The 18,186-nt window shown below is 42.2% G+C and overlaps 1 protein-coding gene across 2 annotated transcripts in view; it reads right to left on the bottom strand.

The window, feature by feature from the left end:
• CHCHD3 (coiled-coil-helix-coiled-coil-helix domain containing 3) overlaps positions 1 to 17,193 on the bottom strand; it is a 120,868-nt gene extending 103,675 nt beyond the window's left edge. Inside the window, exons 1-2 of one of the 2 annotated variants that reach the window (XM_062491506.1) lie at positions 17,065 to 17,193; positions 15,426 to 15,501 (exon numbers count right to left, since the gene is read on the bottom strand). In XM_062491506.1, coding sequence (XP_062347490.1) covers positions 15,426 to 15,501; positions 17,065 to 17,145 — 157 coding nt within the window. In that variant the 5' untranslated portion in view covers positions 17,146 to 17,193. The remainder of the gene's footprint in view (positions 1 to 15,425; positions 15,502 to 17,064) is intronic. The other variant, XM_062491508.1, reaches the window with a different exon arrangement.
• Positions 17,194 to 18,186: the final 993 nt, after the last annotated feature.

Genomic DNA, 18,186 nt, shown 5'->3' with positions numbered 1-18,186 from the left:
ATAAAATCTGAGATTTGGAACATCAGAGCAGCCTTTTCCCACTGGATTCCAGAGGGAAACCAGACCCTTCTACATCATCACTGGACCTTTGGAGAAAACTGCACCCTTCTCCAGGAGCACTGCTCCAACAGAAGCACATCTGTCACTGCGGGAGGATGCAGCCATCATTTAATGGGACTGCTCCAACACCCTGACTGACTGACGGGGTGTCAGCTTGGATTCTCACTCTGACATTGTTCTGTTTCCTGTATTACTGCATTTTTATTTTAATGTTTCTAGTAAGTAACTGTTATTCATATTCCCTCATCTCTGCCCGAGAGCTCCTGAAGTTCAAAGTTAAAATAATTTGGAGGGAGGGGATTTACATTTTCCATTTCAAGAGAGGCTCCTGCCTTCCTTAGCAGACATCTCTCTTTAAAACCAAGACAGGGGAATACGGGGGTGGTTTCTGGGAGCTTCCTCCACTCCAGCAGAGTCAATTCCAGCCAAGTCCAGGATGGACCCATCCAGCTGGGCCAACCAGGAATGGTGGGGATGCCTCAGGGATAACGGATTTAGGAAGAGAAAAAAAAATTTGTGCAGTTGGACAGAGCAGAGTGGAGTGAAAATATGAGAGGAATAGTACTGCAGACAACCAGGGCAGGGCAGGAGCTGCTCCAGAGCTGACATCCCCAGGAGATTCCATGGGAATCCTATTAATTCTATTTTCTCTTCCCTGTCCAGCTGTGGGGGGGCACTGAGGGAGAAGCTTTGATAGGAATCTGGAATCCAGACAGGGTCACCAGGGATAAAATCCAGAAAGCTCTTGCCAGGATCTGGCAGACTAAGCAAGGACTGTCCAGGCACAAGGAGGTTTTGCCATTTTGGTGGCTTCTGGGATACACACCCTGACTTTTCCTATTTGTCCACTAATTCTTCAAGGAAAGTTTGAATCTCATCTAAATCCATCCCCCTTCAGCTTAAGGCCATTGCCCCTTGTCCTGTCACGTGAAAAAGCAGATTTCAACACATCTCCGTTCAGCCTTCTCCAGAGACCAAGATTCCAATCCATCCAACATTCTTTGGCAAACCCGAGAAAGGCTTATTCCACCACCTTTTTAAAATGCCACAAACCCTGATTTCTATTAAAAATACCTTTATAAAGAGTGTGCAAAGCCTTCTGCTTAACCCTTTGTATGAGTGTGCTGAGCTATTTGCTGAATCCTTCGTACTTATTCTCCTACTTGTGCTTGAAAATCAGACAAATAAGGAACCAGAAATTTCCCAGGAATCAAAAGGCTTCGACTAGTTTCAGGGACAACTGATAAGGACAGAGGAGCAAAGGGGACTGAAGGACTTCTTACTTCCCAACAGCTCCTGATGTTTCAGATGCAAAAGATGTGCTCAGCCTTGGAACTCCAAAGGCCACCCATGAGCAGGATGGGAGCAAAGCTTCACGTGATGCCAATTCTTGAGGAACCATCAGCAATTTTATCCTCCACGTCTACAACAGTTTGGAACAGAAAGATCTTTACAACCCTTGTAGTATTTGACTCCAACTCCTCAGCCTTTGTTAATCACAAGATCCAAATCCATAACTTTTTCCTCTCTCTCTCTCTAAAGCAGCTGCTTCATGGAAAAGAAACAATCAGCAGGATGTCAGGATTACACCCCAAGCAGTAAACAATAAACCTCAGGGAAAGCAGACACCTGCAGCCTCAGAAATGTTAGCCTGAGAAATCAGGAATGTGATATGAACAAATTATTCAAATAACTTCCAGCCTGCAGAGCTGGGAATCTGCCCATTAGCCCTGCATTTGGAAGACACCCATTAATGCAAACAGCATTTACTAGCAGGCACTCTCACTAAATTCTCTGGAAAGGGCAGGTGCATTAAGTTACTAATGAAGAGACACTTAGGTTTGATACTATCAAATGCCTTTTAGAAAATACTTAGCTAAGTAATGTTCAAATAATTCATTCTAAAAAATTAAAAAAAAAAATACCAAGTTCTGTTTTTCCTTCTACTTAAGTTTGGCTATTTAAAAGAAAAATTTTGTCCAGTGAACAGGAAGGATACTGGAAGGTTGTTCCAAGATTTCCACATATGTTTTTTCTTCTCTAGGCTTAACAGCCCCAACTTTCTCAGCCTCTCTTTGCAGGGGAGGTACTCCAGTCCCTTTATGAAATCTGTGGCCCTCTCTGGACTTATCCAACATGAGAAGGAAGAAGGCTGAAGGGAAAGAGGGTGTAAAGAATTAAAGAATATGAAATATTAGTCAAAAATGAGACCACCTCCAGCACTGTGTTCCCTCAGCCTCTTCACACCACACTTCAAGCCAGGATAAACTTCGCTAAAATCTCTTTCATTTCCACCAAAATTCATGGACTTAACACTCCCTTTGAAACATTCCCCAAACAGAGAACACTCAAAGGTACCTCCCAACCACCAGCAGCCAAGGGAAAACTCCTTTTTGTGCTGGAAAAAACAATTCCACGTGAATTCTTGCAGTTTTTAGCTTCCACCTCTAGCATCAGGCATTGATGACCAACATCAGGGCAGTCAAACCATGGTTCCCATTCCAGGGGAAGGTCTCCTATCCCTTTAAGTAGGAATGTTAGCCAGGTCCTTCAGGACAGGGCACCTGGGGGCTGCCTTCAGCCCCATCACCTGCCTCAGCTGCTGGCACAGGGCAGTGACACCTTTGGGGGAGCTAATGAAAATGTCACCAGGAAAATTCTTAATTATGCATTAACGCTCATAAATATTGGATCAAGTAGCCCACATACCTAGTTCCTTCCCAGCTCACACTGAAGGCTCAAACATCAGGGCTTGTCCACAATTAAAACAATTTCCCACCCTCACTTCAACTTCAGACATGTAAAATACAAATATTATAATATGCAAATAGCTTTGATTTATTCTTTCTGCCTAATAAAAGCTCCAGTTTGGTCCATATCTAAATTCCACAGGTCACACAAAAATCTTCAGCATCAAAGGAAGAAATTGCTCCCTCAGACACTGGAAGAGGTTGCCCAGAGAAGCTGTGGCTACCCTATTCCTGGAAGTGTCCAAGGCTGGGCTGGATGGGACTTGGAGCAACCTGGGATAGTGGAAGAGATGATTTCAATGTCAATTAAAGCTGTAGGAAGTGTTTGCTGTGTTTAAAACAGAAGAAGATAAGGAAGACAATGGCACCATGAAATCTACTCTGCTTTCCTGAATTTTTCGTTCTCAAAGAGCCCTGGATTTGCTGGGAGCAGCACAGGAGAGAAAATAGGAAAATGTTTTAACTAAAGTGCATCAGTATTGCTGGCAAAGAATTATTTTAAAAATTTAGTGGGTTTCAAATACTGCTGTACCTGATCTTTAACCATACAAATAACCCAAATTAGCCTTGCACTCAATGAAAACAATAATGAACCATCCCTTCAACCCACCAGCAGAAATAAAACCCTAAAACCACTAAAAAAAAAAGTCATTTATGTGCTTTAAAACAGTATTTAAACTGCTGTGGGCTTCCTTAGAAATTATTATTTTTAAAGAGCATTCTCAAGAATAAGCTCTACTTTCATACAAGATTCATACAAGTTTAACTACCAATACATCCAGCATCTTTTCCACTGAAATTCCCAATTCCAGGCACTTCCTCCAATCAGGAATTCAGCACAAAGCTCCCCTCCAAGGACAGAATTTTTTATTAACTGTTCAATATTGGCAATGTGCAGGAATATTTCAGACGAGCTCACAGGATAATGAAATACAAAAACAATGCAATTAAGTGTGCATAATTTAAAAATATTTAATATTTTACTTTCCAAAGGCGCTCTTGCATAGATTACATTCCCTATTTTCCAATGCAAATATGGGTATCAATCAATTTATACTAATTTCAATTAGAAACAAGACAGTGCGTGGTCTAGAAGTCACAAAACAAAGTTAGTTCCTATTATATTTGGAATATTCTCCTTTAAATATCCTGTTAATGTTGGGATAAAGCAAATCACACTGGATTTATGAGGGGGCTGGAAAAAACAGGATTAGGAGATTTTCCCCTGTGATTCTTTGAATTTGGTTCTACCTGCTTGTGCTAACAGCTCTGTTTTACAAAAATAATTCATTTCTGAGAGTCACACTACCGAAAATATGTAGGTTTGACATATTTTTGATATTTTGAAAAACCCTGTCTTGGAGGATTAAAATTTGATAAACAGGTGGCAGGCACAGGGACATTGTGCAAGAGAAGAAACATGAAATATGTTCAATGCATCTCAAAACATGGGAGAGCCCATAAAATCAAGTATTTCCCACCAATAAGTGCACTGAGTTAAACAAGGCAGTTAATAAAAATTCTCCTAATTTTTCGTATCTGCAGGAACTCCTGCTGTGTGGATAAATGACTGCGTGGAGCTTTAATGTAACTTTTTCAAATTTTCTTGATGCCCCTGGAAAGGAGGGAATTATTTCAACCAAACTTTCTTCATAACCCATCCTTCCCCCCACCTCTGTCATCAGATATAGAGATAATAACTTATTTCAGCAGCTGTTTAGCCGTAAGTCATTTTGCCATCCTGTTAATTTAAAGTAATTAATAGAAATAATGAAACAGAAGTATCAAACACCTTTAAAATACCATCCCTGCCTTGAATTGAATAGAGCAGGGGAGAAAATTCACATTTCAGCTTTTTTAGTAATCCTTGCTCCACACACTGGAAGGCTTTTCTTGTGGAACACAATGCATAAAAGCATCAGGATTCCATAATTCAGCATTAAAAAAATAATAATCACATTGTAAGCAATGATAAGAAGGATTTGATGATTCTGCTTTCAAGAGGATTAAGCATGTGGTGTCTTTACAGGACAATTTAAGTTGTCCAGTCCCTGATCTTCATGGTTCAGAAGTTTATTGTAAAGCTATTTTATCTGACAGTGCAGGGAAATTTACTGGTGTTCTTTTCATCTTCTTGGACAAAATCTGTTTTAAATTCTTTCACATGCATTTCAACAAACTCCTTCTACCACTGCAGAGGGCAGAGAAATAATTATGGATTTTTACACGTAGCAGGTAAGCAAAAAAGCTTCTTTTAACTGAAACATCTCTCAGAAGTCACCATTAATGGCAACGAATTGCCAACCACTGCTGCTCAGTCCAACACTCCTAAATGGGCCTCCCTGCACTGTCAGGGCTACAAAAATAGCAAATTTTAATGTTCAGTTCATCTGCCACCATCATCTCTGAGGAGGAGTCTCCAGCTGTGATTGTGCACTATCAGTGGCACTGAAAAGTCAATCTTCCTCAATTTCAGCTCTGGATTGGAGCCACTTTGGGCAGGAATGAGGGATCACAAAGCTGCTCATCACCCACCCACAAAGGCCTTGAGGGAGGGTATTTTAATACCTTTCCATGGGCAGGAATACAGGCTTCAGGCAAGGAATTTTACTGTCAAACGTTCATATTCCAACTCTTTGTGGGGCAGGTGGCTCTGCTTATATAAATCAGCACACCCCAAACCTGCACCCACCACTTATTTTAACTAATATTAATTAAAGCCATTCATTAGGTACCATGTCCAGTTGTTCCTTGATGTCATAGATCAAACATGTGTAATATAAACTCTTTTTTTAAGGTGGTGACATTGGCACAGGGTGCTCAGAGAAGCTGTGGCTGACCCTGGATCCCTGAAGTGCTCGGAGCACCCTGGGATAGTGGAAGGTGTCCCTGCCCATGGCACAAAATGATCTTTAACGTCCTTCCAAACCAAACCAGTCCATCATTCTATGATCTTAAGTGTCTTTTCCAACCTAAATGAGTGAAGAAATCCAGCAAGAAGCAGGATGGAAAGAATAATGCAGAATTTTAAAAGCATTGGTAAGGCGGAAGGGGAAGCAGTGGGGACTCAGAGAAGCAAATCTACAATTAAACCAGGAAAAGACAAGAATGATGGAAAAAGCAAGTGGACAATAATGATGGAAAAGGTGTTTTAAGAGAGGTTTTGTAACCATTCTGCAGCAGATCCACATCCAGTATGAATTTTCCCCATCTGTCCTGAGCACACTCCTCTGAGGAAGTTCTCAAAAATGCCACAAAACTGCAACAGTGCTACTGACAGCAATCCATTCACAAGATTTAAAAAAAACATGTGAATAAATTAATTATTATTGAGAAAGCTACCTCTGTGGCTAAAACTAATTAATAACTTTAAAAGCTTTTCTGGGACAGAAGGGAGAGAAAAACCTAAGAGTCCATAATCCTGTGACAAAAAAACAAGCAATGGAAGTGTCCTTACAGGTAGAGGTTAATGAAAGGAAAAGGAAGATAACACTCATCAATACCTCTGCTGATCCCATTAAAGAGATTTCTCAGTGGCTGGAGTTGCATGGGAAGATAAATCAGGGTATCAAACTTCCACATTGTACATTTAAAGCCATTTAACACCTGAGCACTAAATTTTAAAGGGATTTTAAAAATCTTCCCAGTAGGAGCTGAATATTGAGAGAACCAAGAAAGGTGACTATCTCCATATCAAGTCCTAATTTCATTTATTGATTGCATGGACACCAAAAGGCTGCATAAATTCTGAAAGCAATCACATCTCAAATTGGGTACAAAGCAAGCAGCAGTGAGAAATAAGTGGATCTTTAGCAGCTGTTGGGTGTGCTCAAATCTCATCTTCTGTTCGTTCAGTCAGGTGATAACAAGAGGCTGCTACAAAGGATCCATCAGAGCAGAGAAAACCATAATTGTAAAATTTGTTTATTCAGCTCTGATGGAAACTCCAGCACGTTCAGGCTTGGAATTGCTGACTGAAGAAGGGATGAGGGAAAGAATTCAAACATTTCTACAATGTCCTGGACATAATAATCGCTTTTTTAAAAAGGAGAATTTCCAAGTATTTCCTTATTCCTTGAAGACAAGATTTCCATATGCCAACACCCCATACAGCAGCTTGTTTATTTTGGAGAATAATCTGGAAGTGAATTCAGTGACCAAGTGGAAAAACACTTATTTCATGTAATATTAACAGCAGGTGCCAAGAAGTCAGCTTAGAAACAGCCAATATTCACATTTCAAATACCTGTACCCTCAAGTAACTCCTTGCACAGCCACAAGGATTTCTTTCCCTCAAGGAAACTGGAGTTGATTTACACACATTTTGATGCTTTTTCTCTAACTCCAGCAAAACCAGCTTTTTTTATTGAAATATCAGCACACAGCTACAGCACTGTCAACTTTGAAGCATGTTTTCAGCCCAATATTCAGCCCTTTATTGCTGCTTTTAATAGTAACTGAAAACAGGCTGTAAACAATAAGTGATTGTTATGTTTATGGTTCTTTTCATTATTCAGAAATTGTATAAAAATAAAAGATAATGCTGAAATACTTGAAATTCTCATAACATCATTATTCCAACACCTGCATTTTTAATGATTTGCAATGAGATCTGCTAATAAAAAACACTTGTATCAATGATGGGCTCAGCTGATGCAATACTACACATGGTCGTTTTTTAGTGTTACAAATTGTGAGCAGGAAGAAAATCAAGGTACTACAGGGGAAAAAAAGAGGATGAAGAAGTGAAATATGAAAATCTTAAGGTGAAAGAATAATCTGATTATCACAAAGATGCTCCCAGATAATTCAGGAATTCCTGAGTTCACTTTGAGTAGAACATTCTCTTTTCTTCTGCCAACAAAGTAGAATAAAAGCAAAAATAAATGTGTTCAACACTGGCACAGAAACACAAAACCACTGAGTTTTCACCAACATGATCTAATATCAATGGTGCCCCTCCAAAAATTCCTTAGGTTTATAATTAACACCGAAATCACTCATCTAAACAACCACTGCCTTTTAATTCTTCATACCCATTTCTCCTGATACTACTTTTTTCTCCTTAAATTTCCTAAATTGGTGCCATCTTCCCCTGTTGAGAAATGCTGATCAGCAGCACTGGGGATAATGGAGACCTTTATCAAGGATAAACTACCTCCCTCTCATGGAAGGAGAGGGGAGAGAGGGGAGACAGGGGAGGAAAACAAAAAGTGTAGCATCTTGGAAGATCCATTCAACTTCTTCAGTAAAAAGTCCCAGAGATAAAAGGAGAAGCAGAACCTTTCTGGGAAAAACCACCGTATCTCACCCTAAAAAAAGCAGCTGAGATTAACTACTTGTTTTTAGGTGATTAACATGAGGTAAAATCAAACGTGGTTAATGAAGCTAAAAATGAGAATCTGATAAATTGGCTCCGTGAAGCATTGCCAGAAGCACACAACAACCCTTGCAAAAAGAAATGGAAGAAATGTCCTCTCCTTACTTCTTAAATTTCTATTTCAACCAACAGGAAGGAATATCTGAAGCCCAATTCTCAGCCTGGTGTTGACCAAAACTTTAATATGACACCACTGAAAGTCAAGGAGTTCAGAACACAAGCAAAGCAGGATGGGGAATAGAACTGTAACAATAAAAGTTTTTCCCTTCCCCTGAGGCCGAGGAAAAGGATCTTTAAATGGTACCTCCTGTTTAACTAAAAAACAACTGCAAAAAGCTTTCAAGCAGCAGCACCAGCAAAACACTTAACCTGCCTCAGCTGGCAAGTAATGAAGAGCTTCAGGAACACTTTGCTGCAGCCTGAAGATGAAAGAATAAAACAAAGCTTTTCTTTTCATCTTAATGTGATTAAATCATCTATTTAAAGTGTTCCTTTTACCACACTAACGAGTCTCTCACTGTAAATAAATTGGCATGGGAAGAAAAGTAGCAGTTTACTATTAGAACCTAGAGGTTTTATTATTTGGAGGTCTCCTTGTGCTGCTGAAGGCCTGTTACATCTAACAAGTGCTGTGTTTCAATAATACAAAGGAAACAAATGCACTTAAACTCCTCTGCTTCTTCAGTCAGTGCAAAGATAAATCTGGGTAAGAGTATCTGTTGTACTATAAAACCAGAGATTCTACACAGCAGAATGACAATTTCCTTGCTTAGTGCTATCAAGACTCGTGTTGGCAAAATCAAACAGCTCTAATTTACTCATTGGGTTTATCTCGTTAAAATTGTCACTGTTTTATTTTGGCCTTTAAGATAAAAAAAAAATCATTCAAACTGCTCCAAATGACTTCTAGTCCAACAATCCCTTAAATTACAAAGCTCTTTATCTGAGCCAACTATCTGAGCTTTCTGACCTTTAATCCCAGGAAGGTCTCTCTGAAGGACAAAAGAGGAATAGAACAGAACACAGACCATTCTGCAAGAACACAATGGGAGATTTTTAACAAAAACCATGACAAATGGGTCCCAAACAGGAATCTTCTTCCATCAAATTCTGATTTTTAACGCATAAAGCAATCAAGAATAAGGAAAAATTAAAGAAAAAAAAAACTAGATAGTGCTGTTAGATAGGTTTTTAATTAATTTTAACTTACATAAAAACCCCCAAACTCAAAAACCCTACCACACAAGTCTGACTCATAACAGTAGATAAATTCTGGCTGCATTTTCAGCAAGCTCAGCCTAAGGCTGGGCTCAAAGTCCTAAAGCTTTGCCAGGATTTAGCTACAAAATAATTTACTCAGAACAGTGAAAGGTAATGACATCACTTCCATACATAAATGCATGAAGATTCAGTCCTTAAAACTCATTATTTCCTGATATTTTGCAAAAGGCTCCATGAACTTAATTCTTCCTCCTAAACTGAACTTAGTAGAAATTAATACAAGAATCATACACCAGCCACCAAGAGTTGTTTTCCAAAATGATTTTCCTGCTAAGCACTGGAAGATGAGGTTTTAACTTTTAACTCACAAGCCATTGCTAAGCAAATACTTTGGATGTGCTTGTTAAACTGCAGCTACAACAAAAATCCCTTTATTTGTGTGCTACACAAGATTTGGAGAGGCAATGTCTGCACTCAGCAAACCCTAATAGAGCACAGGCAGCCTAAAGCAGAATAGCATGAAATTTTCCCAAATCCACCAGAGACCCAAAAAAGCACATGGAAGGCAGTACATAAAAATTACCTGCTTCTAAGAATAGATGGAAACAAAAAAGCAGTGCTTCTAAATGAAGGCTCCTTGAAAAATAAACTCTGCCTCTCTGCAAGAAGCCACATGCAGAAAATCATTTGTAAAAGGCCAAAACTGTAGAAGTGACTGTCACTGCAGTAAGTGTGCCTGAGACCTATTTATTTTCACATATGAGCACAGGACCTGGCACATACAGGGCTCTTCCTTTAAATTTCATCTAGAATAGCCCAAGTTTTCCATCAGTTGTAAAATAAGAAACCATTGAATCAATTAAATGCCCCCCCAGATATCTGACAATAGTCATGGGATAAAATGGCTTTTGCCCTGGCAGTCATACAGGGATACAAAACAAAAACACAGCTCAATCCCACAGATTGAAAAATTGAATTCCTTCATTTGCAGAACCCTTGGAAACCTCAGAATTCGTTTTTTTAGTTCCCTTTCCAACAGTGAATAACAACCAATAAAGCACCAGTGGGAGCAGAAGGGGGGCTGGGAATCGCTCACTGCAATTCTAGCCTTCAATGCCTCCCACACAGGGGCAACTTTTCCCATACAAAAATGAGCAGGATTATTTAATTCCAAGGAAAGAAACAAAAAGAGGTAGGGAGAGACAGAGAAACCCCTGCTACATTTGGCCTGGCCTGTCAACTGCAGAGTCACAGAAACAGAGAATCCCAGAATGGTTTGGGATGGACTTTGGACATTTCAGCCAGCCCAGTCCCCTCTGCCAGGGACACATTCCACTGTCCCAGGGTGCTCCAACCTGGTCTTGCACACTTCCAGGGAATCCAGGAATAGCTTCTCCAGGAACCCTGTGCCATGGCCTCACCACTCTCACTGCAAAAAACTTTCTTCAACCAACCCAAATTTGTGTCATGTCAAACTCTAGGTTCACATTAACACAAGCGGCATTTCTTGGAGCACGTTCAAATCTCTTTAATTTAAACTGTTCTTGTGGGGAGTTTCTGGTGATTCAGATTACTGCACACCACCTCAGGATAGTAAGGGACATGAACAGATTGAGGCTCATTGCAACATCAATTAAAGGTTAAAAACACCACATTCGCAGGAGATGCTCCAGCACCTTTTGCCTTTTGTTCCTGCTTGCCTTTAGTGTAAAATACCTGGTTCCAGGAGATGCCTCAGCACTCAGAAAGCAACTAAATTAGGCAGCCCAGAGGTGCAGGGCTACTAAAATCCCATCAGCACTGCTCCAGTGGAGATTCAACCCTCCCAACATTCCAAATGTTGGGAATACAGGAGCAGAGAGTACTCCAGCTTTTTCATTCATGCCTTGCAAGAAGAAAATTCACCAGGTTCTAGATGTCCATGGAATGGTTTGGGTTGGAAGGGACCTTAAAGCCCATCTAGTGCCACCCCCGCCACAGCAGGGACACCTGCCACTGTCCCAGGGTGCTCCAAGCCCTGTCCAACCTGGTCTTGGGCACTGCCAGGGATGGGGCACATTCCTTTTATACAATTATGGATCTTCTACATATTCAACTCCCACGATTTGCCATTTTCCCTTGGAATTTCAGCACCATTTGACAAGGGCATACCCAGTCATCTGAAAGCACCCACAGAACACCCTGCGTATCACCTAGACAGCAAAAACTTGAATTTCTGCAGCACTTCCTCCAACTCCAATGCATAATTCCATCTTCCCTCTTCTCCTGCAATCCAGTGACAGAAATGTCAAGCTCCACTAAAGATTCGCTGTTCCACTGCCAGCATTAAAACTTTGGCACTTTTAGCAGCCTGGTGAGTTACAAAATGTTTCACCTTTGGATAATAAAACACTTCCATCAATACCTTTAACCCAAAGCATATCAAGACACATCACCGCAAAGAAAAGTAATTTCCAAGAAACTCTGTGACAAAAGAGTAGCAAAATATTATTAATAATAATATTAAATTGTAACAAGCAAATCATGGCCTTTCAGGCTGTCACAACCATCTCAGGGTTACCTGAGGGTCCTACTTGATCTACTTCAGGTTTTCAGGTTTCCAATTCTTTCTTTTTTAGAAAGAATTCCCAGAGCTGTAAATAGAGGAGGGAAAATAAGCACAAATGCAAAACCCAAGCTCTCTTGGCTCCTGCTGCAGGAAGGAAGGTGGAAAATCCACATCAGGAACTTCCTGAGCTTTCCAGGTGTCTCACAGCAATGGGAATCAACCCAGGCACTGCCAAACCACTGTTTTTTCCCATTCTAAAAATAAGAGGAATTCTAGAAAGTAACATCACAAATGTCAGTTTATTTCATCTTTCAGTTCACACAGAGAAAAAATGCTGTTGGAACAAAAAGGTGGATGGAAGTAATTAATACATGAAAGGGCAAGGAACTCCAGGGTTTATTTGCAGAGGAATCTTGCTTAAACTGACAGATTCAGCCCAACTCTCTCAACTTCCAGGTGCTCACAAAAACTGGAAACACAAAATAACTCACAGGCAATATTGCAGAGCCTCCTTCTCATTCCTCCTGAGACATTCCAGTTTTGAATTCAGTTTTTCATGCAGTATCCAGCTATCCATAATTACTAATATCATCAGGACATGCTGCAACTCTTCCAAAACACTGAATTAAAAAAAAATTAATAATCCTAATTTTCCTGAGTACTGGAATGTGCTTCCATACACCAGGAACATGATGTCCTTAAGGATCTCCCATCTTCCCCAAATGTGTCCCTGAGAGCTTTCTCCTATGTGACCCCACAACCAAAAGGTGAATTTTTTTCTCCTAAAGCTCAGTTAAATCCCGGGTTTGTCTCCAATTAGAACCCAACACTTGAAATCCTCATTCCTGAACATCCCAATAATATCTTTGTATGTTTCTGACTGACACAAGCCACTAAAAGTCCACCCAAAACGAGACAGCAACACAAAAGACGACACCAATCCACAAAAACTAATCCATGAAAATAAGTAAGGTATGACCCAGCTCCTGAGGAGGCACCAGAAGGGCTCATTTACTACACCCCTACACAGTATTTTGGGACAGGGAACCTTGGCTCATTTATTTAATGAGGACATAATAATAAATAAAGTTTTAAAAAGCAGAAAAACCCTCTGTGCCCTTAATATAATCTGCTTCTGCAAAGAGGAAAAATTATTGTCTAAGATACTGATACTCTTGAGAATTTAAGCATATTTTCTTCTTTCTTCCCCTAATAAATGATTACTTTTTCCAATATCCACTAAGCTAAAATGAATTAAACCATTCCCTCTGTCTGAAGCTTTAGCTATAATACACACCCAGGAAAAGAAAAACCCTCATCTGACCAAGTTACTTTCCATCAATATTGCTTTAGGAATTACAGACAGACTTAAAAGATTTTACACTTGTTAAATATTTTAGTGCATTTAATATTACTCAGAAGCCAGCAAATGAGCCAAGCAAGTTGAGATGCATTCAGACACTGTCTTTAGATGTCAGATTTCATTGTAAGTGGATGTAATTTCATTTTCTGACCCCAAACTGAAGTCAATAAATTCATCACTATTGACAAGCAACAAGAAGCACATTCTTTCGTGCAACTTAATCCATTATTCCTCCACCAAAAGTTATCAGAGGCTTGCCTGGAATAAAGGGCTGGGTTTAAGAGTTCTAATGTTTCTCCCTGTAGACATCTTCTCTTACTTTTGTAAAGTGTTATTTTTCTGGGGTACAGCAGCACTTGACCAAAATCACAAGTTGCTAAAGGAAAAATACTCTTAAGGTTTTCCAAGCTTGAGAAGGTTGAACCATTCATGGAATCCTGGAATGGTTGGGGTCGGAAGGGACCTTAAAGAGCTTTTTATTCCACCTCTGCCACGGCCAGGGACACCTCCCACTGTCCCAAGGTGCTTCAAGCCCCAGTGTCCAACCTCTCCTTGGACATTCCAGGGATCCAGGGACAGCCACAGATGCTCTGGCATCTTCCCAAGATCCCATCCATCCCTACCCTCTGGCAGTGGAAGCCATTCCCTGTGTCCTGCCCCTCCATGCCTTGTCTCCATCTTTCATTAGGCCACAATGAGGTCACCCCAAACTTCTCCAGGCTGAAGAATCCCATTTGTCCCAGCCTTTCCCCATAGCAGAGGTGTTCCATCCCCCTGACAAACTCTGGACTCACTCCAAGTCTTTCAACAAAAAGAAAAACCTGTAACAAACAAAAAACCCCACTAACTAACCAACAACAACAAAAAATTTAAAAAGCACTATTTCCTACATAGAAAGAGAAACAAAAATGAAAAGCTCAAGACATGCAACAGTGTGAATTAGCAGAGAACTCCTGGGGTGTTACAGGCCTCCAACACCCTAAAATCCCAGGAGCTTGCTCACAAAACCATTCCCATAATTCCCATTTAAGGATGAACAGCAAACACTACAGGGGAAGCAGGTAAAGCATGCAAATGTTGTTCCATAAAAATCCTTTACCTGGAATAATTTCTTCACCACAGTGAAATGCAAGGACCCAATGAAAAAGCTACAATTTTAAAAAATTAAGAAAGAAGATTCCCAGCCCATGGTTCCCATTACAGGGGGCTGGAATGAAGGGATCATTTAAGTTCTTTCCAACCCAAACCACTCTGAGATTCTAGGTCAGACCCCTCCAGTTAGCAGGAAAACAAATTTATGCTCCAGAAAAAAAGAAAGATGCTAAATTCTGTTTACTCAAGTCTTGCTGCCAGGCTGCCACAGGACTGGTGTTCAATCAGTGCTGAGTTTGTTGGGATTTCCTGTAAGGATCAAGGCAAAAGGTCCTTGGGGAATTCTGCTCTCATGGACATTTCATGAGCACTGAGAAGAGCCTCACTTGAACTTTCCAGGTTTCAGGGAGTCCACAAATCACCTGTTCCAATCTCTGCCACTGCTCCTCACTCCTGCAGCTGCTACATCATGCTCGCTGTGCTGAAGGATTTTAAATTAGACCAGAGCATTTCTGGCACAAGATCTGATGCATTTCAACAGCCTTCAATAATGAAATATAAAAATATATCTGTATGAGTTGTACATCACTTATTTCCACCATTCCAGGCTAGGAAAAGAGCATATTTTCCTTTAATGCTTGCTTTGCTTATGTCTTTCAGCACAACCTCCTCAGACAAGTCAGTTTTGATTACAGGACCGAGAATTTTCCCTTCAGAACTCAAGATATACTTGGATGTTTCCTTGTTCTGGGGGTGTTTTGGAGTTTTTTAAGTCTTTAACAATGGATCACAGTGTGGAAAGCCAAGTCTAATTTGTGTTTACACCTGAATGTCAGCCAGAAGAAAACAAAGAGGGATTTAACTTCTCTAAAAGGCTACAAGCTAAAGATGAGTCAAAAAGTTAATGTCAAAAAACTCATCTCTGCAAAAGGACAATGAGTTCATTATGATGCTCTGAAGGGCACATCTGATTTCTTTTTTCACATTAAAAGCTGAAAACCAGAAGCAAACCTGCACCTGATCCTCGGTGCTGTCTCCCCCTAGGTGAGGAAGGTTCCTTCATCCGATCGATGACGCTGTCGGACAACTGCAAAACACAACAGGGTCACACTTTAGCTCCTTCTTTATCCCCATTTCCCCTCCAAAAGGAATAAAACTATAAAAACAGAGCCTGGAGCCTCTCTATAGGACAGGACAGCTGCTAAAATTCAATTCCCAACACAAAACAACTCCCTTTTTGTGAGGTGAGTGCTCTGAACAATTAAAGAGAACAAGATGATTTTGGCTCTGACAGAGAATACAGGGAAGAGTAAAGGAAAATAACACCTTTGGATGTGCTGCTGGTAATTAATCAGCGTTTTTTTCTCTCAGTGATTTATCTTTCTGAGGTGTAGAGCACTCAACCCAGGAAGAATTTCATCCTGGGAAAGCCCTCAAAGGACTTGAGCAACATAGTGATTGCAAAGTTCATTCCAATGTTGACACAAGCACACAGAAAAATACTCAAGTTCTACAGAATCCACCAGAGTAACAGCAGCCCCCAGCTTCAGATCTGTGGAAGCCCACAGATAGAATTATTAGCATAAGAACTTCTGTTTTCCAACTTCTGTCATCAAATCACAGAATTATTTAGGTTGGAAGAGACCTTAAAGAGCTTTTATTTCTACCCCTTGCCACAGGCAGGGACACCTTCCACAATCCCAGGCTGCTCCAAGCCTTGGACACTTCCAGGGATGCAGGGGCAGCCCCAGCTTCTCTGGGCAGGCTGTGCCATGTTTCAGAGCACATGAACTCCACTCTATATGGAATATATAATTTTATTACATTTATATCACTGTCACCTATTTACTCAAGAGCATTAAATGACCAGAAATGGAAAATACCAATTTGCTGAAACAGAATGAACTCTCAGGGCTCCTCCTGCAGATCCCCTTCCTAAAAGCAGCAATAAATGATAAGTTACTATTACTCTGGGTGATATCACAGGATATCACAGGAGTGATTATTAGTCCTGTCCAGTGTCCGATACGGAAAAATTCCTAAGCAGCAAGAATTCCCTAAGTTCCCTGTGTGACAAGTTCTACTCCGGGATACTACAGACAGCAGGGCTGCCATTCCTGCCACCTGCCCTGGAACTGGATGTGGCTGCCCTCTCCCTAGCAGTGTTCAAAACCAGGCTGGACGGGGTTTGGAGCAACTCGAAATACTGGAAGGTGTCCCTGCCCACGGCAGAGGAGGCATTGGATGCTCTTTAATGTCCCTTCCAACCCAAAGTACGCTGTGACCGATGAGAAAAAGAGAGAGGCGGGCACGGCTCCGCACAGGAAGCTGGATCCGCAGCGCGCAGGGGAGCAGCACACGGGAAAGGGAGGAGCCGCGTGTGTAGGTCAGGGAAAGACAAACGCAGCTCCTGCGGCCGCAGATTTCCCCTAGGACGGGGCACCACGCGGGGAACATGGCTTCGTATCCCCGCTGGGCTGGAGAGAGGGGAAATCACTGCGGAGAGGGAGGGAAACGTGACAGGAGCAGGGACAGGGACACAGACAGGGACGCGGGGCAGGGAGAAGGGGAGAGGCAGAGTAGGAAAGGGAGCCGGAGCCAGGCCAAGCCCGCAGCGCTCTGGGGAGCCCCGGGCCGGCCCCGCGCTCACCCGCACGCCTTTGACCACGGTGATATTCTCATTTTCGTCCGCCTCGAAGGTGACGCGCCGAGTGCTGCCGCCGCCGCCCATCTCGGCCCGCGGACGCACGGACGATCCCAAGGAGACTCGGCGAGCGCGCTGCCAGCGCACCCCGCAGTAACACCGCTCCTCATTGGCTCGCTGCGCTCCCCCTCCCGTAGAACACCACTCCCTATTGGCCGAGCCGGCGTGTCGCCATGGAAACGGCGCAGCCCCCCCCCCCACCTCCCTCCGGGGAGCGACAGGTACCTGGAAAGGTGCGGGAGCTTTTTCAGGACGAACTTCACGAGTGGCGCGAAGACTACAAGTCCCGTGATGCTCCGCAGAGGGAGGAAGGGGGAGGGAGTGTCCGTCCGCGCAGTGCGCGCTGGGTAGTGTAGTCATGTCCGTCCCTGAATCAGGAGACTACCCGAACACCCGCCAGCACCGCCGGGGTGCTGAACATCCTCTGAGGAGGGACTTGGGGAGCTGGGAAAGGGCTCAGCCTGGAGAAAAGAGGGCTCAGGGAGGACCTTGTGGCTCTGCACAACTCCCTGACAGGAGGGAACAGCCGAGGGGGTCGGGCTCTGTTCCCAGGGAACAGGGACAGGAGCAGAGGGAATGGCCTCAGGCTGGGCCAGGGGAGGTTTGGTTTGGACACTGAGAAAATTCCTTCCTGGAAAGGGTTATAAAGCATTGCAATGGGCTGCCCAAGGCAGTGGTGGAGTCCCCATTCCTGTCGGGATTTAAAGCCGTGTGGATGTGGCACTTGGGGACAGGGTCGGTGGTGGCCTTGGCAGTGCTGGCAATGGTTGGATTCGATGGCCTGAAAGGGCTTTTCCAACCTGAACAATTCCATTATTCCCTGGTGTGCTGAGTGCCCCAGGGCCTTGCTGCACCTCTGAGCTGGTGCCTCATCCCCTTTTCCACATGAAATTCCCATTAGCACAGCCCCTTCAGGCATGTCATTTTCTTTGCAGTAGATTAATAATGATATTTAATGAATTGTCTTTTCAGCCAATAAGATAAACTGCACCCAGATCTGGCCATTCTGGGGGTCTCCTCTTTTACTTCCTGAAGTCCCAAATCTTCTGCTGGGTAAAATGCTAACAA

The sequence above is a fragment of the Cinclus cinclus genome, chromosome 4 (genome assembly GCF_963662255.1).
Source record: "Cinclus cinclus chromosome 4, bCinCin1.1, whole genome shotgun sequence".
NCBI lineage: Eukaryota > Metazoa > Chordata > Aves > Passeriformes > Cinclidae > Cinclus > Cinclus cinclus.
The sequence above is the reverse complement of the archived record's forward strand: the minus strand, read 5'-3'. Positions and strand labels throughout refer to the sequence as shown.